The sequence below is a fragment of the Conger conger genome, chromosome 18 (genome assembly GCF_963514075.1).
Source record: "Conger conger chromosome 18, fConCon1.1, whole genome shotgun sequence".
NCBI classification, from domain to species: Eukaryota; Metazoa; Chordata; class Actinopteri; order Anguilliformes; family Congridae; genus Conger; species Conger conger.
Window position 1 is genome coordinate 7,509,400 of NC_083777.1, and position 24,170 is coordinate 7,533,569.

General features: G+C 44.7%; 1 protein-coding gene across 1 annotated transcript in view; it reads right to left on the reverse strand.

The window, feature by feature from the left end:
* LOC133118591 (formin-2-like) overlaps window positions 1-24,170 on the reverse strand; it is a 61,027-nt gene that overhangs the window by 10,777 nt on the left and 26,080 nt on the right. The window contains exons 8-15 of the mRNA XM_061228699.1: window positions 22,165-22,226; window positions 20,063-20,154; window positions 19,714-19,843; window positions 18,832-18,978; window positions 18,446-18,505; window positions 17,602-17,722; window positions 11,426-11,518; window positions 647-698 (exon numbers count right to left, since the gene is read on the reverse strand). Of these exons, the coding sequence (XP_061084683.1) occupies window positions 647-698; window positions 11,426-11,518; window positions 17,602-17,722; window positions 18,446-18,505; window positions 18,832-18,978; window positions 19,714-19,843; window positions 20,063-20,154; window positions 22,165-22,226 (757 nt within the window). The remainder of the gene's footprint in view (window positions 1-646; window positions 699-11,425; window positions 11,519-17,601; window positions 17,723-18,445; window positions 18,506-18,831; window positions 18,979-19,713; window positions 19,844-20,062; window positions 20,155-22,164; window positions 22,227-24,170) is intronic.

A 24,170-nucleotide genomic window follows, 5' to 3' on the forward strand; every position in this document is an offset into this window, starting at 1 on the left:
GCGTAATCTCAGTGTCAGATGTGGGGAGGACGCAGGGGTATGGTGACAGTGGGCAGGGGGTACTTTGTGCTAAGTTAATGTTACAGCCATCTGTAAAAGTACAGGGGACATGTCCCCCTGCCCCCCCTCCCTGTAAATTGCTATGTTCAGTAGAAGAGGAGCGGGGAGGAGAGACAGCCTCCTCCTTCTGAAAGCGCTGAATCTCCTCCTCGCTTTTTTGCCCCGGAAGGCTGTTGTTCGGAGATGAACTCATTGTTTTGTGTTCCAGGGAACGCGTTCCTGGTGAGCGCGAACGGAAAGATGGGAGACGTCACCGTCTGCTCGCTCCAGCTAGATAAACACAGAGGTGAGTCCCGGAACGCCGCTCTAAACTTAGCCGGGCCGGCCGGGCCTTGTGCGGTCAGAACCTTTCTGTGAAGCGAGCTGGCCCAGAAGGCGTGAAGGGCCAGAAACACAGGGAGGCATCTGCACCTGCAGAGATTTACTGTCTGTGTGCTAGTGTACTCAGCTCTCAGCTACACAGCGAATCCTGCCCTGAACTACAAGTCTACTTCATAGCTACAAGCATCTGTACCCATTTGTACATAATGAGCATGGAAAAGCACGAACATGTGCAGAAAGCGAGGATTCGCGGAGCTGGTCTTACGCATTATGAGTCTTCGTCAACTGCTTCTCCTGCGCCTCCAGTTCCGTCTTTGCTGTGGGAGAAAAAACGGTCCAATTAGGCACATACGTACATCTTTTTTTAAATGGCACCAATTGCAACTGGCTAGGAAAAAAAGGTCAGACTTAACTTCAGCAATGTGTCATAAAACCAAATCATCCATACCAGTCATACAGTAGGTGTGAAATATAACATGACATTGTATTGCAAGTAATATAACAGTGTCAAAAAATGTATTGATTCAAAATGACCACTGCATATACGACATACAGTTGGAGTATAGCTGTAGTTCAGCATGGCTGTAGCAAAACACTACATCATCAGTGAATGTGATAAATGTGACAGGATAATTTACTGTAAAATGGAGGTATACACACTGGTCCTGCTCCATGTGTACTTGCGTAACACTTTGTTGCAGATCGACTGTTTGCGTATTTTCCTAAAAAGCCTACACTTTCTGTGACACACACTTTCAGCATATTAGTCAGACTAACACTTGGTAATTAGATTTGATTGAGCGTTATATTGGCTCTCTGTGACAACCAGGCCAGAGTCATCAGACGGCGTTGATAACGGCGGAGGATAGATATGTGGTATGGACAATTCTCCCTTTGTGAGGGAGCATAGGCCAATGGGTGTGAGCAGGCAAAACGATACCCGCTCCAATCTCATTATGATACTATCCCAACGGACAGCTACTTCGTTTTATTTATTTTACACATTAAAGAACTACTGACATTGTAAAGAACAACCTTTACGCTCACTGCTGGTAAGATTGCAGGTGATATTGAGGTCACTCAATAACAGGAATTCTTTGCGTGCACCTGCCAGACACCGTTGGGATTAGAGGCGAGGGCTCGGAATGAGGGTCCGATCAGAAGCCAAGGAATTTCAAATGATATCTTAAGCCATTCAAAGGGTTGTGACTCATCATATTCCCTCTGCCTCCACCCACTTCATCTTTAATATTTCTGCTTCTGCTCACTATGTCTGTATCCAGTTCCCAATGCAACAAGGCATCCCAGATACGTTTATCTTATCCAACTGAAAATCCTGAAAACTTTGGATTTAAAGTGAATGCAATAGATCTTTGTCAAATACATAATTGTTTTGGATTCAAATACTTTGTTATGTTTTACTGAGCTTGTCTGCTGTATTGTAACATCTTAAAAAGTGCGAACCCCGCCTTCTGGTCCTCTTGTTAGGTTCAATTCCACCAGATCAATCAAGTACATTCACCATTGGATCCTGTTGGGGTTCAAATGCAAGGCTTTACAACCTTTGCAAACATGCTTCCAAGCTAGGAATATGCACTACTTTCCTTCAAACATTCATTTACTTGTTGTTTTGTCCATAATGGCCCTGTTTAAAGAATTGTAGAGTCTACAAGGAAATGAGCTGTTTTAACATCAAGTTTTTACATTTAACCATAAGAGATGCGGATTATGTGCAGTGGTGATGTCTGAATGACGTGTACCTCCTGTGACATTGTACAGAACAAGAGCTGTCACATCGTTTTAAATAAACGACTAAATAAAATGCATGATTCATCTCAGGGCTGGTTCCGGGCATAAGTGATATACTGTAGGCGGTCGAGTGCCATCCGTATGGGAAAAACGGAATGCCACATTGCATTCATAATGGTCAGAGAAATCCCCCCCCCCCACCTGCAATCACTGACTACACCGCACGCCTCCAAGCCTGCAAGCTCCACCAATGACCGTTGATACAAAGTGCATTTTATTTCAACTGCCAGGTTATGTTCAGGAGGCCCTTGTCTGCCTCTGATGTACAGGCCTCCTCTCCATTCAAAAGCATTTTAATTCACCAGCTGAATGAAGAGACAATGCCCTGACTAATTCAGTGTATTAGCCGTGTCATCTGTACCACTGACAATGCAAACTAATTTGCTTGATAATTAATGTAACATTGATAGCGTTAACACATGCTAATGGTGTTTATTAATATATAATTAACATGCTATTAATAGTGCAATAGTGCATGGAGTGCCACCAAAATTGTGCACCAACAGGAACATCTGTTCCACTGTTATATGGAACTGAATTCCTGTCTTTTAGTAAGTTATTTTCTTCCAAAAGTACTGCCTCTTTAATCATTTGTGAAAGATTAAAATCCCATCAAGGCCCAGAATGCATGAGGAGGGAGAGACTGACTGAGACAAACCAGCTGTGCTCCCATGTCCCGGTGCACTTTGTAATCCTGCAGCCACGCTCTTGCTCCATACATACAACTGATCAGACAGACGGAAAATTGACATGACCATGTTGTCTATATGAACCCACATCTGAAGCCTTGTCTACCAGTCTTCAACTGTTTGACTACCCGTATGTCAACCATTTAAAACTGGAACTGAGACTAGCGCTGAGACTAGCGCTGAGACTAGAGCTGAGACCAGCACTGAGACTAGAGCTGAGACCAGCACTGAGACTAAAGCTGAGACCAGCACTGAGACTAGAGTCGAGACCAGCACTGAGACTAGAGCTGAGACCAGCACTGAGACTAGAGTCGAGACCAGCACTGAGATTAGAGCTGAGACCAGCACTGAGGCTAGAGCTGAGACCAGCACTGAGACTAGAGTCGAGACCAGCACTGAGATTAGAGCTGAGACCAGCACTGAGACTAGAGCTGAGACCAGCACTGAGACAAGAGCTGAGACCAGCACTGAGATTAGAGCTGAGACCAGCACTGAGACTAGAGCTGAGACCAGCACTGAGACTAGAGCTGAGACCAGCACTGAGATTAGAGCTGAGACCAGCACTGAGACTAGAGCTGAGACCAGCACTGAGACTAGAGCTGAGACCAGCACTGAGACTAGAGCTGAGACCAGCACTGAGACTAAAGCTGAGACCAGCACTGAGACTAGAGCTGAGACCAGCACTGAGACTAGAGCTGAGACCAGCACTGAGACTAGAGCTGAGACCAGCACTGAGACTAGAGTCGAGACCAGCACTGAGATTAGAGCTGAGACCAGCACTGAGACTAGAGCTGAGACCAGCACTGAGACTAGAGTCGAGACCAGCACTGAGATTAGAGCTGAGACCAGCACTGAGACTAGAGTCGAGACCAGCACTGAGACTAGAGCTGAGACCAGCACTGAGACTAGAGTCGAGACCAGCACTGAGACTAGAGCTGAGACCAGCATTGAGACTAGAGCTGAGACCAGCACTGAGACTAGAGTCGAAACCAGCACTGAGACTAGAGCTGAGACCAGCACTGAGACTAGAGCTGAGACCAGCACTGAGACTAGAGTCGAGACCAGCACTGAGACTAGAGTCGAGACCAGCACTGAGACTAGAGCTGAGACCAGCACTGAGACTAGAGCTGAGACCAGCACTGAGACTAGAGTCGAGACCAGCACTGAGATTAGAGCTGAGACCAGCACTGAGACTAGAGCTGAGACCAGCACTGAGACTAGAGTCGAGACCAGCACTGAGACTAGAGCTGAGACCAGCACTGAGACTAGAGCTGAGACCAGCACTGAGACTAGAGCTGAGACCAGCACTGAGACTAGAGTCGAGACCAGCACTGAGATTAGAGCTGAGACCAGCACTGAGACTAGAGCTGAGACCAGCACTGAGACTAGAGTCGAGACCAGCACTGAGACTAGAGTCGAGACCAGCACTGAGACTAGAGCTGAGACCAGCACTGAGACTAGAGCTGAGACCAGCACTGAGACTAGAGTCGAGACCAGCACTGAGACTAGAGTCGAGACCAGCACTGAGACTAGAGTCGAGACCAGCACTGAGACTAGAGCTGAGACCAGCACTGAGACTAGAGCTGAGACCAGCACTGAGACTAGAGTCGAGACCAGCACTGAGACTAGAGTTGAGACCAGCACTGAGACTAGAGCTGAGACCAGCACTGAGACTAGAGTCGAGACCAGCACTGAGACTAGAGCTGAGACCAGCACTGAGACTAGAGTCGAGACCAGCGCTGAGACTAGAGCTGAGACCAGCACTGAGACTAGAGTCGAGACCAGCACTGAGATTAGAGCTGAGACCAGCACTGAGACTAGAGCTGAGACCAGCACTGAGACTAGAGACGAGACCAGCACTGAGACTAGAGCTGAGACCAGCACTGAGACTAGAGTCGAGACCAGCGCTGAGACTAGAGCTGAGACCAGCACTGAGACTAGAGCTGAGACCAGCACTGAGACTAGAGTCGAGACCAGCACTGAGACTAGAGTCGAGACCAGCACTGAGACTAGAGCTGAGACCAGCACTGAGACTAGAGCTGAGACCAGCACTGAGACTAGAGTCGAGACCAGCACTGAGACTAGAGTCGAGACCAGCACTGAGACTAGAGCTGAGACCAGCACTGAGACTAGAGCTGAGACCAGCACTGAGACTAGAGTCGAGACCAGCACTGAGACTAGAGTCGAGACCAGCACTGAGACTAGAGTCGAGACCAGCACTGAGACTAGAGCTGAGACCAGCACTGAGACTAGTCGAGACCAGCACTGAGACTAGAGTCGAGACCAGCACTGAGACTAGAGCTGAGACCAGCACTGAGACTAGAGTCGAGACCAGCGCTGAGACTAGAGCTGAGACCAGCACTGAGACTAGAGTCGAGACCAGCACTGAGACTAGAGTCGAGACCAGCACTGAGACTAGAGCTGAGACCAGCACTGAGACTAGAGCTGAGACCAGCACTGAGATTAGAGCTGAGACCAGCACTGAGACTAGAGCTGAGACCAGCACTGAGACTAGAGCTGAGACCAGCACTGAGACTAGAGCTGAGACCAGCACTGAGACTAGAGTCGAGACCAGCACTGAGATTAGAGCTGAGACCAGCACTGAGACTAGAGTCGAGACCAGCACTGAGACTAGAGCTGAGACCAGCACTGAGACTAGTCGAGACCAGCACTGAGACTAGAGTCGAGACCAGCACTGAGACTAGAGTCGAGACCAGCACTGAGACTAGAGCTGAGACCAGCACTGAGACTAGAGTCGAGACCAGCGCTGAGACTAGAGCTGAGACCAGCACTGAGACTAGAGCTGAGACCAGCACTGAGACTAGAGTCGAGACCAGCACTGAGACTAGAGTCGAGACCAGCACTGAGACTAGAGCTGAGACCAGCACTGAGACTAGAGCTGAGACCAGCACTGAGACTAGAGTCGAGACCAGCACTGAGACTAGAGCTGAGACCAGCACTGAGACTAGAGTCGAGACCAGCACTGAGACTAGAGTCGAGACCAGCACTGAGACTAGAGCTGAGACCAGCACTGAGACTAGAGCTGAGACCAGCACTGAGACTAGAGTCGAGACCAGCACTGAGATTAGAGCTGAGACCAGCACTGAGACTAGAGCTGAGACCAGCACTGAGACTAGAGTCGAGACCAGCACTGAGACTAGAGCTGAGACCAGCACTGAGACTAGAGTCGAGACCAGCGCTGAGACTAGAGCTGAGATCAGCACTGAGACTAGAGTCGAGACCAGCACTGAGACTAGAGCTGAGACCAGCACTGAGACTAGAGCTGAGACCAGCACTGAGACTAGAGTCGAGACCAGCACTGAGACTAGAGCTGAGACCAGCACTGAGACTAGAGCTGAGACCAGCACTGAGACTAGAGTCGAGACCAGCACTGAGACTAGAGCTGAGACCAGCACTGAGACTAGAGTCGAGACCAGCGCTGAGACTAGAGCTGAGACCAGCACTGAGACTAGAGTCGAGACCAGCACTGAGATTAGAGCTGAGACCAGCACTGAGACTAGAGCTGAGACCAGCACTGAGACTAGAGTCGAGACCAGCGCTGAGACTAGAGTCGAGACCAGCGCTGAGACTAGAGCTGAGACCAGCACTGAGACTAGAGCTGAGACCAGCACTGAGACTAGAGTCGAGACCAGCACTGAGACTAGAGTCGAGACCAGCACTGAGACTAGAGTCGAGACCAGTGCTGAGACTAGAGCTGAGACCAGCACTGAGACTAGAGCTGAGACCAGCACTGAGACTAGAGTCGAGACCAGCACTGAGACTAGAGTCGAGACCAGCACTGAGACTAGAGTCGAGACCAGCACTGAGACTAGAGCTGAGACCAGCACTGAGACTAGTCGAGACCAGCACTGAGACTAGAGTCGAGACCAGCACTGAGATTAGAGCTGAGACCAGCACTGAGACTAGAGTCGAGACCAGCGCTGAGACTAGAGCTGAGACCAGCACTGAGACTAGAGTCGAGACCAGCACTGAGATTAGAGCTGAGACCAGCACTGAGACTAGAGCTGAGACCAGCACTGAGACTAGAGTCGAGACCAGCGCTGAGACTAGAGTCGAGACCAGCGCTGAGACTAGAGCTGAGACCAGCACTGAGACTAGAGCTGAGACCAGCACTGAGACTAGAGTCGAGACCAGCACTGAGACTAGAGTCGAGACCAGCGCTGAGACTAGAGTCGAGACCAGTGCTGAGACTAGAGCTGAGACCAGCACTGAGACTAGAGCTGAGACCAGCACTGAGACTAGAGTCGAGACCAGCACTGAGACTAGAGTCGAGACCAGCACTGAGACTAGAGTCGAGACCAGCACTGAGACTAGAGCTGAGACCAGCACTGAGACTAGTCGAGACCAGCACTGAGACTAGAGTCGAGACCAGCACTGAGACTAGAGCTGAGACCAGCACTGAGACTAGAGTCGAGACCAGCGCTGAGACTAGAGCTGAGACCAGCACTGAGACTAGAGTCGAGACCAGCACTGAGATTAGAGCTGAGACCAGCACTGAGACTAGAGTCAAGACCAGCACTGAGACTAGAGCTGAGACCAGCACTGAGACTAGAGTCGAGACCAGCACTGAGACCAGCACTGAGACTAGAGCTGAGACCAGCACTGTGACTAGAGTCGAGACCAGCACTGAGATTAGAGCTGAGACCAGCACTGAGACTAGAGCTGAGACCAGCACTGAGACTAGAGTCGAGACCAGCACTGAGACTAGAGCTGAGACCAGCACTGAGACTAGAGTCGAGACCAGCGCTGAGACTAGAGCTGAGACCAGCACTGAGACTAGAGTCGAGACCAGCGCTGAGACTAGAGCTGAGACCAGCACTGAGACTAGAGCTGAGACCAGCACTGAGACTAGAGTCGAGACCAGCACTGAGACTAGAGTCGAGACCAGCACTGAGACTAGAGTCGAGACCAGCACTGAGACTAGAGCTGAGACCAGCACTGAGACTAGTCGAGACCAGCACTGAGACTAGAGTCGAGACCAGCACTGAGACTAGAGCTGAGACCAGCACTGAGACTAGAGCTGAGACCAGCACTGAGACTAGAGCTGAGACCAGCACTGAGACTAGAGCTGAGACCAGCACTGAGACTAGAGCTGAGACCAGCACTGAGACTAGAGCTGAGACCAGCACTGAGACTAGAGTCGAGACCAGCACTGAGACTAGAGTCGAGACCAGCACTGAGACTAGAGCTGAGACCAGCACTGAGACTAGTCGAGACCAGCACTGAGACTAGAGTCGAGACCAGCACTGAGACTAGAGCTGAGACCAGCACTGAGACTAGAGTCGAGACCAGCACTGAGACTAGAGCTGAGACCAGCACTGAGACTAGAGCTGAGACCAGCACTGAGACTAGAGCTGAGACCAGCACTGAGACTAGAGCTGAGACCAGCACTGAGACTAGAGCTGAGACCAGCACTGAGACTAGAGTCGAGACCAGCACTGAGACTAGAGCTGAGACCAGCACTGAGACTAGAGCTGAGACCAGCACTGAGACTAGAGCTGAGACCAGCGCTGAGACTAGAGCTGAGACCAGCACTGAGACTAGAGCTGAGACCAGCACTGAGACTAGAGCTGAGACCAGCGCTGAGACTAGAGCTGAGACCAGCACTGAGACTAGAGCTGAGACCAGCACTGAGACTAGAGCTGAGACCAGCACTGAGACTAGAGCTGAGACCAGCACTGAGACTAGAGCTGAGACCAGCACTGAGACTAGAGCTGAGACCAGCACTGAGATTAGAGCTGAGACCAGCACTGAGACTAGAGCTGAGACCAGCACTGAGACTAGAGCTGAGACCAGCACTGAGACTAGAGCTGAGACCAGCACTGAGACTAGAGCTGAGACCAGCACTGAGACTAGAGTCTAGCTCCTTTCATGTTAGATGTTGGGCAGCTCAGTGAGTCACAGTAAGAGGGAAATAAACACTTGGAGTTGAAACACAAACATGACAGAAAGCAGCTGAATGTGTGTGTGTGTGTGTGTGTTTGTGTGTGTGTGTGAGTGCTGTGTGTGTTTTTGTGTGCACTGTGTGTGTGTTTGTGCACTGTGTGTGTGTTTGTGTGTGCGCTTTCTGTGTGTTTGTGTGTTTGTGTGTGTGTGTGTTTGTGTGTGTGAGTGTTTGTGTGTGCGCTGCGTGTGTGTGTGTGTGTGTGTGTGTATGTGCACTGTGTGTGTTTTTGTGTGCACTGTGTGTGTGTGTGTGCACTGTGTGTGTTTGTTTGTGCACTGTGTGTGTGTGTGTGTGTGTGCACTGTGTGTATGCGTGTATGTGTGTTTGTGTGTGCGCTGCGTGTGTGTGTGTGTGTGTGTGTGTGTGTGTGTGTGTGTGTGTGTGGAGTATAGATTCATCATCCCCCTGAGCTCGTTCCTACTTCTAATCAATCAAGTGCTGCTCTGAGGGCCGACACATTAAACAGATCCAGAGCTCTGCCAGGACCCGTCACATGATCTGTTTATTTGATTTCCTCGTGCGCGAGCGAGAGAGTCCTGAGGGAGGAGCTTGTCCTTGTATGTGGGTGGAGCCAGGGGGCAGGCAGGCAACCAAGGGTTGGCCCCTCTAGGATTGGTGGCTGCAGGGAGGAGGGAGGAGGGGCAAGGAGGGGAAGTAGATGAAGATGGGATATGGGTTCAGTGCCGTGTTTACTTTTTGACAAATTGGACACAGTTGCAGTTAAAATCTCTGTGTAGAACCCCAGGCCCTTACAGGCAGCTTGGGATGGAGGGGCCAGCTTTTCCTACCCATTTTTCTGTTGCTCACACAGACAAATGTTGGGTTATCACATAGTATTATCACATAATATACTGGACAATTTTAATTGCAAGGGTCACCTAGTATTACACAATTAACCAGCACTACATTCTTACTAAGTACAGGATGACTAAAGGTGGCTTTCCCCTGCAATGATTGGACAGGAAGTCTTCATTAGCCGTTCAAATGCCAAAGTTTGTCAAAGAAAGACAATTCTGAAAACAACCAACACTATAAATGCCACATAACTCTATAGATGCTGTTAAACATTGTGTTATGGTAATTTTTGGGCTGTGAATGTGTTTCAATCATCCTACAGCACAAGCCATGGATGTTACAACTCTCCTGGAAGCTTAATTCACAGGCAATACCAACAATTGCCTGTGAAATTGCCTGTGCCTTATTTTAAATACAAGTAAAAACAAGTACTCTTTTTCCTTGTATTTAGTTTTGATGTGCAGAGCATAAAGACTATTTTTCACTCTTCAGTAGTGTATAATGCCTGGTAATTCACAGATTGATTGGAAATGGGTTTGTGGCATTCTCACCTCACTTGCATTAAGTAAACATGCCACCTTAGTAACAGAATGCTAAACACATCCTTTAAAATCTTGTAAGATGTAGTGTTGAGGGTTCTTGTTTGGTCTGAGAAATATTTAACACTGTTTGCTTCTGAATTACATTATTGGCATTTGGCAGACGCTCTTATCCAGAGTGACGTACAGTTGATTAGACTAAGCAGGAGACAATCCTCTCCTGGAGCAATGCAGCGTTAAGGGTCTTGCTCAAGGGCCCAACGGCTGTGCGGATCGGGGTTAGAACCACCAACCTTGCGTGTCCCAGTCATTTACCTTAACCACTACGCTACAGGCCGAAATTACTGAATATTTAAAAAAAGGGCACAGATAAATAAGAATAATTTCATATTGTTTGAGCAGATTTGTCACTCACAGAACCTCTAAACATGACATCTATAAATCTGCTATGGCGGGGATTCCAACCTGCCATAAAACACAACAATATACAAAATGAACACCATAAATCATAATACCCTGTGGAACGTGGAACCCCTGCAGAGACCTGACCTCTGCCTTTTGTTGAAACAACAGCAGCGGATGATCTGTGGCCTCGGCCCTCCAGCTCAGCAGATCCGCTGCAGGAAATGAGCCCGTTCTGCCGGCGAGGTGAAGCGCAGTACCCACGTTTGACATTTAATAACTTCCGCATTAGTCACAGCACTTAGGAACAGCGTGTGGGCCAACGCCGCGGCTACCGGTTTGTCCAAACAAATTGGCCTCCGCTCTCGAGATGGACGTAGCTAGCGCTCAAACAGTCAGCTCTCTCGGAAAAACACGACTTCGCAGAGTGCGCTATCTTGCTTGACGTGTACAAAGTATGACTTTGTGATAGACATTGTGATATCATGATTAGAAAGTGAACTAGGTTATTGGAAATTGTTAACTGTTGAAGCGCAAGACTGTTTGCTATGAAAATGAAAATCTCATATGACCTGACAGTAGCATGAAAGCTGTTCCCGTATTGGTTTGCTAACTTTAGCTAACGTGGCAGATGCTCTGTTTTACAGTGGTAAGGTAGCACATATATAATGGGTGGGAGTAACCAGAAGTGACAACAAGGAGGTACTGTTGAGCGCACACAAAGTTCGAGCCGGTCGGATGTTCTCGGAGGCAGGTTGTCAGCACGTCGCCTGCAGACAGTGGCGAGACCGCGGTCACGCATCGAGACGCCCGCGTGATGAACCTTTGCCCCGCTCACTCACCTCGGCACAGGAAGCCCTCCGTTTGGGCTTTGAAGGGCTGCAGCTGGTCCTCAGAGGAGTCCCTGCACACAGCCTCTGTCTCTGCGATGCACGCTGTCACGGGGGGAGAACACTGTTAGCATCGCTCCGCTTTCAACCCACGCTACTGAGCTAGCACAGAGCAGGGAAACCCCCATGGACCACAGGTTAAGCATGTCTGAATTCATGTCCAAACCCTACCAAATATAATGATATAATGATATAATACATCCTACCTAAACAACCATATGCAACATGCTTACATGCAGATATGCATACACGCATTTGCATGCAAGCACACGCAAATATATACACACATACTCATGTTCACATGTACACAGGTACTGTATATGGTTTTGGATTAGGATTAGGATTTTACACAAAAGCAGATCTGAAAAAAACTTTGACTAATATTGACCCGTAATTGAAAATCTAAATCTATTCCAATTTGAATTTGTTTTTTAGAAGAAGATCTAACCATTCACAAAATCATATCATCTCAGAGTACGTGTTCAAAGGAGTTTAAAAGGCAAAACTGATCTCAGATCAGCACTCGTACTTTGAGAGGCTTTGGGACTATGGGCCTCAGAGGCCCTATACAGGACCCCATACACTGTCCCTGAAATTCTTATGCAATTCCCCAACAGCCTAATCCTCATGCTCATAGACATGAGAAACCATTGCATTCGGTGGATGTCTTACAAATGTTTCATTTAATTTGGATTTTGTTACGGCCGCATGCTCTTTGAGTCCCTCCGCGGTGATTCCGAGAATACGGGCTATGGCAGGCATTCCACGGCATTCACCTGTTTACCTTTCCCAGGACAGAGAGAGTAATGCTCTCCCCGGAATTTCCAAACTCCTGCGAAGCTCGGAAAGTCACGCACCATCATTGGCGATGATGAATTAGAAACTCGCATGCCTAACTGCCCGTAAGTCCAAACACCGATTTGAATACCATATGTCCTCGTCGAGGTATTCCTTGACCTGTGTCCAACACAGCACATTTTTGCGGTCACCGAGTTAACCGGAGCCCAGCGACTGTCAACGACTTCCACATCTGCTCGAAGGCTTTACCGCGTTCCCCGATCCGGGACCCCTGTGAAGACACATCTAAGCTTTCGCAGCCACTAAAAACTGAACGCTGAGCGCTGAAATGGTTTGATTTTTGGAAATGCGCCAGGTTTTCCGAAGGCTTATATATTAATCAGTCCGCACATCAGCGCCGGTACAGATGACTTCTGGTGGGTAATGACTTCGCCGTGACGTTATCCAGGGAAATATAAAGCAAGAAATGTCACTTCTGCTATAGTCGACTGAGGCTTTCACAAACCAGGCTCAAGACATTGCATTCCCTCACCCGTGTCATTGTCAAGTAAATTGGCAGGTGTGGATTTCCTCACTACATGGGTCTTTGAACGAGGCTTTGAGTGTCTGCTAAGTGTAACACTCAGCTGAGGCTCTTGAAGCCTGCACTCTGAGAAAAGGGTCTCTTTGGCCATCTCCACAGAAGAACCATTTTTAGTTCTTTATGGAACCCTCTATCATAGGTTTGAAGTGTGAAAGAACAATTTTGCCCGACAAAGTACGCATTAACTTGATAGGTTTCTTCTATGGAATCACAGGGTTACTTTTGGAGTCATTTCTTCTGAGAATGTGATTGTTTGGAATAGTATTTCTGGCAGAGAAAAGCAGAAGCTTTGGGCCACACACAGTGCAGGGTTACATCATGACATACAGTTCATATCACTGATTGCACCTTTGTCCTACGTTATTTGTCACACAGGAGTTTGATCGTGTGAATTTTTTTAAAAGCAATGGAAATATGAAGCATGTAGGTCTCCAAGGATCCATGAGAGACATCATTTACCACAGAATAAGAAAAAGAACTAAAGTTAATCTGATGGCTTCATGCTGTAATGCTATTAATTCAATCAGAATCCATTATGTTAACCTGCCCAGGGACTATGGATGAAAATGAGCTCTTTAGCTAACTCTTGTAATACATATGTAAATAAGTCAATAAATAAATGAATAAATATTCTCAGAAAAAGAGAAGACAAACGGACCAACGATCATGCCTCTTGAGTGTTCAGTTCAAGTGTGTTCATTATATGGTTCACCGTGTAGTTCAGTGTTCAGTTCAGTGCCTGGTGTGCAGATCAATATGTGGTTCAGTGCTTGCTTCAGGGTGTGATTCAGTAATCTTTGGTCACCATCGTTATTCTGAACTGTTGACCACTGTAGCATACGTTAGAATCCTTCATGTATTGTACTGTATGTACTAGTATGTACTGACCACATGGCACTATACAAACCTCACTGAATTATACAAACAGAAACAAGCGAGATCTTTCCAAACTGCCGTCCTAAGGAAGAGTGTTAATTGCCCACAATGCTCTGCTGCCCCAGTGAAATAAATCAAGGCTGACGGGAGAAGCCAGCCAGCAGAACATCTCCTCAGGCTCGAGTGAAGAGCCTCGCGCTTAACTTCCCACTGCTGCGTATATCCCCTGACCTCCAGCCAGGCCTGGGGCCCGGGGTCTGCTGCTACTCTTAATTCAACGCCTCCGCTGACTCACTTGACTTCCTGGGTTGCTCCAGGTGCGGTTGTTTCCACAGGCCGACTCGTGTTTTGGGTTGCGAGCAGATAGCAGCACGACTCTCACTCACAGAGCAACGCCAGAGGCTGGCTGACCGTTCCATCTGGTTTTAGTTTGGCCAGTGGTTATGAACCCTACACTGCAATGCTCCCTATCCATCACTGAGGTCCAAAATTGCAAAACACGTCTGTAGTCATCTGCAAAAAACATTTTAAAATATCCTACAAAAATATTGTAATAGTTTGATATTAAGAAATTGGGCAGATAGTGACTTCAGTGTTCACTTTTATGATGTGTATGGCTGGCTTAACATATTGACATTGACCTCTTCATGAGCTCTTGACAACTAGTCCTGTTCTATCTTTGTAGAATTATTTTCTGACCAATCTGTCACATGATCTTCCACAGATAGCAAAAATAAATCCTAATCCTTAAATCAATATTGAGGAATGCTGAACCATAATCCTGCACAATACCTACACAACATATAAAACAGAACATCTATGAAACATACGGTATAAAAAACAGCATCTACACAACATATAAAACACATCCATACAACATTTAAAACTGGCCCCAAATGCTGTTGGCCTGATCTACACACTCCCTGGGCTCTGCCATGCCACTCAAATTCTAATCAGCTCAAATCAAATGAAGAAAATAACCATCTTCTAGTCTATCAGGCAGCTAAAGGAAACCATCTTCTGAACTAGATCTTCAAAAGATATCATAAGACCCTACTCACCTACCAGAGCTCTGTGTCCAGCTATCTCTGGGCACCTGCCCCCTCCCCCCACACCTGTGCTACCTGGTCACATCTCCAGCCTTTTCAGGCCCCCTGGTGGTGGAATGAGCTTCCTGCTCTCGAGTAAGGTGAGCAGAAACCAAGCATGTCCATCTCTTCTGGCTGCACCATGGCTCTCCTGAGTCTCTTTAGCTATCCTTCAAGGATAACACTCTTACAGGTACTGCCGTGCAAAGACAGATTAGCTGTGGTACTTACTTTTTTAACAAATAGTTGGTTTGTCAATAACTTTACCCTTATTGATTGTACTGTACTTACATATGGGCCTTTTTTCTTGGTGATATCACACTTAAAATCATCCTAAAATCAACTCTGATGTTCTTGCAGCTAAGTGATTGTGATATAATGAAATACATTTTGAAACTCGGAGCGCCAAGTAAACAATGAGAAGTGGCACACAATTCATCATGAGTGAGTCACAGTTACAGAGAACGGCTCTCTGGTGATGAACACAGAAGCAGACTGCGAATAAGCACAGATAATTATCTAAACGAGTTCTCAGCAAATTCCAGCTGGCCAGTGCCCGGAGCCTCACTGCTTCGGAGATGTTTCTTACTTTTCCGGGCTGGAAGATGAGATGAGCGTGAGGGAATATCGGAAAATCCATGCAGGGGCAAATTGAAAATGCCAAGCAAATGAAGCGTAGCTACCATGCATGGAGAACTCCTGGGCTCTCAAATGCTCGTCTTTCACAAACAACCGCAGGTTATTGCCATTTATGTAATGAAGACGAAGAAACAAAATTAGCCCCCATAAAAGCTTTTTGGCCTGAGAACCTAATTTAGATATTAATGGGTAATCTGAGGGAAAATTTGGGAATCAGTCAGGTGGAAAATTTGGCTGAAGGGGATATCTACAGCGATATTATTTTACTCTGAATTCATCGGGTAGGAGCTTGCGATATCAATTTACTTGATCCACCATAGTTTAGACCACACAGTTTATTAACTGCAGTAGGACTGTGCGTATTCAGTTAAAAGGACACAAACAAGCAAGTTTACTGACTGTTTTTACAACCAGCTACCAACCTAACAACAAGACTCCACTACAAAATCAACAGCTTTATTTAAAGTTCAGGAGAGCTGAGAAATAAAAACAGAACTTGTTCAGGTGCTTTTCCAGTTGCAGCTGTATAAGAGCGTTGTCTAGACTACTTTTGCAGAGGCAAACAATAGACATGGAGTTAAAATGGTGATTGTACATCGATGAAACAATACCTAAATTATACCTAAACTACATGCTGCACATTTGTGAAGTTACTCCTAAACTACCGGTACACACTAACCAATTGTATATTTGTGAAGTTACACCTAAACTATACACTGAGTGATTGTACGCAACTAAAATCACACCTAAATTACACACTGATTAATGGTACAGTTCCCCAATGAAGTTACACTTAAACGAATGGCACACAAGCCGCAATCGACTCATAAGACACAGTTTCTCTCACAGCTTTGTAAGCTCTTTGTTTCTTATGAAGCCTTTATCGTCTCATCCTTTAATATTCACATTATAACACTAAAACACTGTTTGCTAACAGAGTTCAAACCGAACCCTAACCTAGGACAGCGGAGAGCACTGAGACTGAAACGTATTGGCACGGTCTTCTCACACGCACTCATGTTTCCAGCCAAAAGCAAAATTTTTGAAACATTTTCCAGAGCACGTTCGGGCTTATTATTTTCACATTACCAGTCCGGATGAAACACTCATGCAGACACCATTATCACAATTTGAAAAGAAGATGCACCGCGCCCTCATTCGGACTCGAATAACACATTTTTAAGCAACGGATCCTCCGATGACCCTCCGATGGGTGTCTGGACTGTCACTGAGCTGTTGACTCATGGGTCTGCAGTGGAGCCTCTGCCTCCATCTCCCTATGCTCTGCATGCTGTTACTTAGCAGCCCTCACAGGCAAACTGGGATTTGTAGTCTCAACCAGGCCCTGCCAAATAAGGTCCCAGCACATAAGGCCCTGCCAAATAAGGCCCTGCTTAATAAGGCCCTACCAAGTAAGGCCTTTCCATACAGTAGTAGGCCATGCCAAATAAGGTCCCGGCACATAAGGCCCTGCCAAATTTTGTCTTGCCAAATAAGGCCCATGCATAAACGGCCCTGACTAATGCAAAACAGAAACTGGGACTTCCATCTTACTTTACATTAACTTACATTTAAGCACTTAGCAGATGCTGGTATCCAGAACAACTTGCACAGCTTGCATTCTTTTTACATACTCTCCATGTATACAGCTGGATGTTTTTACTGCGGTAATTCGGGGTAAGTACCTTAAGGGTACAGCGGCAGTTTCCCAGCTGGTGCTGATACCTACAGTTGTAAGTCCAGTTCCCTAACCATTATACAACACTTCCGCTTTCTTCGCAGACGCTATTTACAAATTCCGGATTACAAATTACAGTGTAAGTGAGCATTACATGCAGAAGGACATTCTCCTCTTTTTTTTGCAAGCAGGAGTGCCTGGGTAATGACATTCCCAGATTAGGGAGTGTTCATGGCGATATTCCCATGACACTCCATGGAGTAGGGTTCAGAGAGGATTTAAATGCTGGCAAGATTTTTATTAGCGTAATCATGTTTCCTTTTTGGAAAAAAATGACATAAATAATATGAAGACTGCAGATGCAACATGTCCAACTGATAGCTTGTGTTTTAAATTAGCAATGTGTATTAGGCTTCTAGCAATTTGTATTAGGTTGAGAGAGCTGAGGAGCTGATTGTGTTTTTACCATTGAGATCTTTCCGAAGCTTCCGTAGATCCTTCTGGAAGTCTTCAAACTTCATCTGGGAAGAATGGAAGAGGTCTTGAGGCTCAGGGAGAGGGAAGAGGCATGTCTCCTTACCGGCATCCTGCAAACACACACAAACACACACACACACAGTCACCTCACAACACATCTAACATCCTGCTGAGCTGTGTTCAGGGGTTTGGCCAATTCCATTTCATTTCACTTCAGTCAACCGTGAAAATGTATATCAGCATATTTCGTATTCATTGAACACACATTCAACTCACCAGAATGTTCTTTGAGGACTCAATAAATTAATTTTTATTAACACGAAACTAGCTGAATTTACCGAAAATGTATATGGAATGGATTCTCAGCCCACTCCCCCTCCTCCATAAAAGCCATATATAAACAGGATGGTCATGTGACTGGTCCAAGCCGCATCAATAATCAACAATTACATATCGGCGAAATCCATCAAATAAACATCAATAACGGCTTAGTTATGATATCCACCAAAGTACGTAACTATCCTCACGGAATCATGTCCTTTTCATTAGAAGCTGTGCTCTTTCCAGTCAGTCAGTTGACTTTGGCCGCAGGCTGTATGACTTCATATCAGCTGGCTGAAATCCTTATTAAGAGTGAGCGCCTCTGTGTCTGAACGCACATACAGTGTGTGACTGATGATCAGAGTCGGGGCATAACTCTTCCAGATGAGGAGAGGGGGAATAAGTGTACAGTTTAAAAATAATGAGAGAAGAAAGGAAACTAGCCAAACGTCAAAGCAACTGAAAGCCTTAAAAATCTGATTGGAATAAACAGAAACCAGAACACGACGTACCTCATCAAAGTGCTTCAGATAGTAAGACACAATATAAGACAACAGACTTTGTGTGTTATCCTGAAAGAGAGAGAGAAAGAAAAACAGAGGAACAAGATTAAAGAAAAAACCTTTAAGAATATTTGACAAATGTGACCATTCGCTGTATGTATAGCATGGATATTTGGTAGCTTTAGCCCTACAGCTATGAGCATGTCTAACGAATTTGTGTTATTATATTGTTATTATAATTTCTTCTATATTTTTGACCACCCCAGTCGTGTAATTTCTTCTATATTTTTGACCACCCCAGTCATGTACAGTTTTTAATAAAATGATGATGGTTGAAGTATCTCCACTGGGGTGATACTGTGACTGAGAGATAGGGGGCGCTGTGGGGCACTCACACTGCTCTTCACGTCCTTCAGCTTGGCCAGGATGTCCATCGCAAAGCCATCTGCCTGACCCCTGCTTCTGTTCCCTCCGTTCATGAAGTTCCCAAACGCCAAAACAAGGCCCAGTACGCACCTCACCTCTGCACTATCCCGCAAAGCCTGAGAGAGAGAGAGAGAGAGAGAGAGAGAGAGACATGGGGGGAAACAAAACAAAAATATTTACAGTGAGCTCACACTTTTCTGACAGCATCAAAACCACACTTCTTTATTAACATCTATAGAGCCCACTTAAACCACGTTTATGAAACCCAGATCCAGTGAGAATAAGAAGCCACCCATCATCAATAGGAACTGTAGCATTGTTTTCAGTGTGATTCACATGTACTGTTCACCATTGTTATTTAAAACATCTGTGCTTTCCTGCACCGCAAGGCTTGTTTGAACCCTTATCACTCTGCATTCACAGTGAAGTTCATCGGCTGTCAAAAGCCTCTTATCATTACCAGATACAGCTAAGTTTTTCAAATAACACACTTACAGAGCACACTTTGTGCTTTACTCATACTTACAGTGCACACTGTGCTTTACTCATACTTACAGTGCACACTGTGCTTTACTCACACTTATAGTGCACACTTTGTGCTTTACTCACACTTATAGTGCACACTTTGTGCTTTACTCACACTTATAGTGCACACTGTGCTTTACTCACACTTACAGTGCACACTGTGCTGTACTCACACTTACAGTGCACACTGTGCTTTACTCACACTTACAGTGCACACTTTGTGCTTTACTCACACTTATAGTGCACACTGTGCTTTACTCACACTTACAGTGCACACTGTGCTTTACTCACACTTACAGTGCACACTGTGCTTTACTCACACTTACAGTGCACACTTTGTGAAGGATCTCCAGCTTCCGGACAACAGAGGAAATGCACTCCACAAAGGTTGATTGAAACAGGATGCAAAACACCCTTCCTGAGAACTGAGGGATTTGAGACAACTGGAAGAGGAACCTAAAAGTAGAAGAATTTTAAGTTACAGTATACAGGAAAATTTGAGACACATGCCTGCAAGCACACATATGTACAGCTCATGCACATGCATACAATCTGTTATAAATATAACTGACAAATGTAAACTATTTTAATACATAAATAGTACATTGATGTGAATCTTCACTATATAAATCACTTCATGAAATCAAACAGAAGGGCCTGAACACTGCCTCTTACTGTTCAGGTTTGTCCAGAGTCTTTGCCTTCTCATTTTCTTTGGATGACCTGATGTGCTTTTCAATTTTATCCAGTTCGTCTGGCTGGGCTTTCTGAAAGAATATAATCATGATTTGTCAGGTAGGGGGTTGGACAGGTGTGGAGAATTCACATCCAAAATGTATAAGCAGTGTAGATGTGTTCACATCCAGGTTTTCCCATCAGGTTGCTCGCTCACCCTGGTGAACACATGCCATGTACAAAGTTAATCTATTAGCACACCATATTTCCATTAAAACAAACAAAAACAAACAACAACTTGACAAACAAGATACCAAAAGCCAGAGTTTGAGTTCTATGTCCTTTTGACGAGTTGGTTAAGATTAGCTAGTTATATTAGATGAGTTAATATGAGTGAGGTAGTTTGTGTTTTTTCCTGAGTAGGGAACACTGTGCTGAACGAGGAGGAGTAAAGGAACCTAGACTACAGCCCTTTCAAGATCTGCAATCTCACAACTCCACCCTGTCATATCACTTATCAAATCAATCTTAGGCACTGATATGAGAACATAAAAATGATGAGTGTTTTCTGAAACACATTTACGGAAGTATTTTCAAAATGTAACATCAACAAACGTGGTCTTCATCAAGCGCTGTAAATGCTTTTGCCTTGTATTAGACCTGTTTGCCATCAACAAAAAAATATGAAATCCCCCCATATTATCGGTTAGAGTTGGCCAGTGGGGTTCTGGTTAGTGGTTACTGCATCACTTTGACTCTAAAATACACAAGGTAGCCAGAAGGTCACAAGGTACAAATTCTACCGTGACCGACATTACAGTGGCATTACATCTCTCCTTTTATTAAAAAGGTCCTGATGGGCTGCTGTTCACATATTTGTTTTTGTACCAATAGGTTTACAATTTTACTATAGTGCCAACTTTACTATTCACAGTTTAGATGCTAAAATGTGTTCCAAATGTACTGCATCTTGTATTTCACAAACCATCTTTCTCACTGGAAAATATTAAGACCATGTTGTCACACTAAGTGAAGACATGGACCAAAATGTTTTATTTTCTAAAGAGAAGAAAAATGCATTATACTATAATAAGAATATTCCAGTAAGCCTTTCATTCCCGAAAGGTAGCCCCCTCCTCGCTTAAATATTCTGCAGCGTGACCGGTATGCTTCTAACCACAAGCTGTTTCTTTCCAGACAAGTGTTCTCATGACAGATGAATCCAAAACATCTAGCAATAAATATGTGTTATTAACAGATTGAATTGTTAAATATATATTTAATTCACCTATCAACAGACAATCTAATTCTCTGATGTTGAATCTTTGTTCCTGGAATAGGAGTTTTTTTACAGAAAAGGGGGGGGAAGGAATAGAGAGGGTTGTGTTGACGGAGATCAGCAGATACTTCAAGGCTTTTCAATAAGCTGCTTGTGTTTTTCAGAGAGATTTATGAATGTGTTTATGAGCAGTCCGTATTTGAGCCTGGCATGAATAAAGTAATTAATCACCCTCTCTGTCATGAGCAAACATTTCCACAACAAGCACTAAACCAAGAAATCCCTCTTGGAAATAAACATTTCAGTTCGAGAAATAAACAGCGTCTTGTCTTTGCACAGACACTATCGGTAATTACACCCTGTGTTGAGTCTGTTTTAAACAGCCAGCTACATGATCAGAAAAAAGCGGCATTATTTCATAGGATGTGCACATACTGTATTTTTTTTATGTTGCATTGTAACTGCATATATGTATGTATTTATCGTTGCTTTTTCCTGAGAGAGTTTTTCACTTTTTCCACTGGTCTGCTGTACATTGACCGCTGTGTTCACATGTTCCTTTTTGTGAGCAACGTTTCAAAATGAAAGAGTATACATTTGGACAATGGGATACACATGTATACAAGTTCTGTAATCTTTTCCATATATGCCTTGAACCATTACACACCCCCTCCCTCCTGCTCCCCCAGCCCCTACCCCTGCCACCCAAAAAACACATACGGGCACATGCACAGAGAGACACAGAGACACACAGACACACAATCACATGTCTTGTGGATATTCCTGAATTCATTGAATACAGTGTCCAATTCATGAAACTTACATTTTCATAGAGGGCTTGTAAGGTTTCCAGGTCAACCACAGAGTTGTCCAAGCTCAGAACAGCTGTTGGGAATAGACACATGTACGGTCAAACAGGCTACAGATCAATAAATCATTATTTTACTTTTACTTATAATGGATCTCTAATACAATATAAAATCAAATCCAATTAAGAACAAGGGAATGTGAGATCAGAATAACATTTATTATCCATTTAACTTTTAAATTAATATTTATTTGCCAAAATTCACTGCTTCTACAGTAATAACACACCACTGTTGAGGAGGCCCTACAGTCAGCTGTCATACTGAGTGATAATGTGTACTGTATAGTCATATCTGCATCTAATCATAATTATGATTATACTGTATGATGGTTCCAGTGTTCCCGTATGGGGAGCACTTCAAGTAAATCCAAACTAAACTTAAAAAGGCCCCGTTCCTCATAATCTGGAGAAATAGCTTTTTTGGACTTCATCTGCGTACCTGAAGGCAGAGAGAATTGCAGAAAATCCAATCTAACTGATTCACTAAAGCACATCTCATTTAACAGTTGATCAAACATTCATTTTATGCTGCTATATATTGCTGGACATTACGTTTTTGTAAATATTTTTACGGTTAGCGGTTAACTAAAGAATGTTTCAAAAGATGTGTCTTGAAGATGTGGCCATTGTGTCTAGGAGCGAGGATCTGGCATCCGTAACTGTGTACATCTTTAAACACAAACACTGAAAGTCTACATTGTTTAATGTCAGATATAGGATTACGTTGCAGTATTTAACATGTAGCATGAGCACAATGCCACGCAAAGCCACCCCTGACGGAAATAATCACGCGTGGCCTTAAAGGTCAGCAAAATTCAGCACAAGGTAGGTTTAAATAAAGTCAGTTAAATATTTATAAATACACACAGAAGACCACAGCTAAAGACTAACAAACTATATGGGAGCCATGCGAAGGTATAAACCAGCCTATATGTCTTTCAGAAAGCACACTGCGCTCTTGATAGCACACTAAAACATTGATCAGCTACAGAGCGGAGCGGGGATAAAAGCGTAAAAACACTGCTGTTTAGCATCTGGTGAAGTGGCATTTTTCCATCCTCTCAAAAGTCGTTTGCGGTGTGAGATGAAATGCAGGTATCCGAACCGCACTTTTCACTTGCAGAGTCTTAAATGTTTTAATTTACCTTTTTTTTAAATTTGAAAACCTGTTTTTTATCAGACGCACGCAATTTATTTTTATGAACTGGTACAGGATACACACACTGATTTGTTTAGTATTTAATTTCCTCTGCAGAATACCCAATTTGGGAAGGTGTAAATGATGCAATGCAGATGTCCATAAATGAATTAATTAATTAATGAATAAATAAAATCTGCTATTGGAATAATTTTTATTTAATTGAAAAATGGCACCCGCATTATTCAAACCCAAAAAACATTTACAAAAACATTACTGTTGTGTTCATTATTCACCCAATAACATGGTTTTATTCAGATGCGTTGATCAGTTGTGTTTTTAATGTTTCCTCTCTTAAAAAACCTCTCAGGGTTTCCCAGCATCCTGTTACAAATAAAGAAACTTTTCCCCAGTCGTAATGATCCCATCCATTACAATAATGCTGCATTACAGTTGCAAGGTCATAAAATAAAGACATCAATTGCTAAATTCATTGGAAATATAAGATTTCATCTGGATTGGAAGAAATTAATTCATCTGAAATTGAAGACATTAATCTTTATATAGAGATAAATTGCTGTGTGTTTTGGGGAAATCTGAGTGTGGTCCATTTCACAAGAGGTCTGGATTCATATCCTTGTAAAAGAAATGGCTGACTTTATGGTCTTTTAACTGTCAGCCTTGAAACAAAATTACTTCATAGAGTTCATAGAATAGAAAGGGAATAGATATTCAGTCATATTAGGCAGGGGCAGACAACAGCATCCAAACAATTAACCATATCTGGAGAATATGCCAGTCTACAGACGACCAAAGATAACTA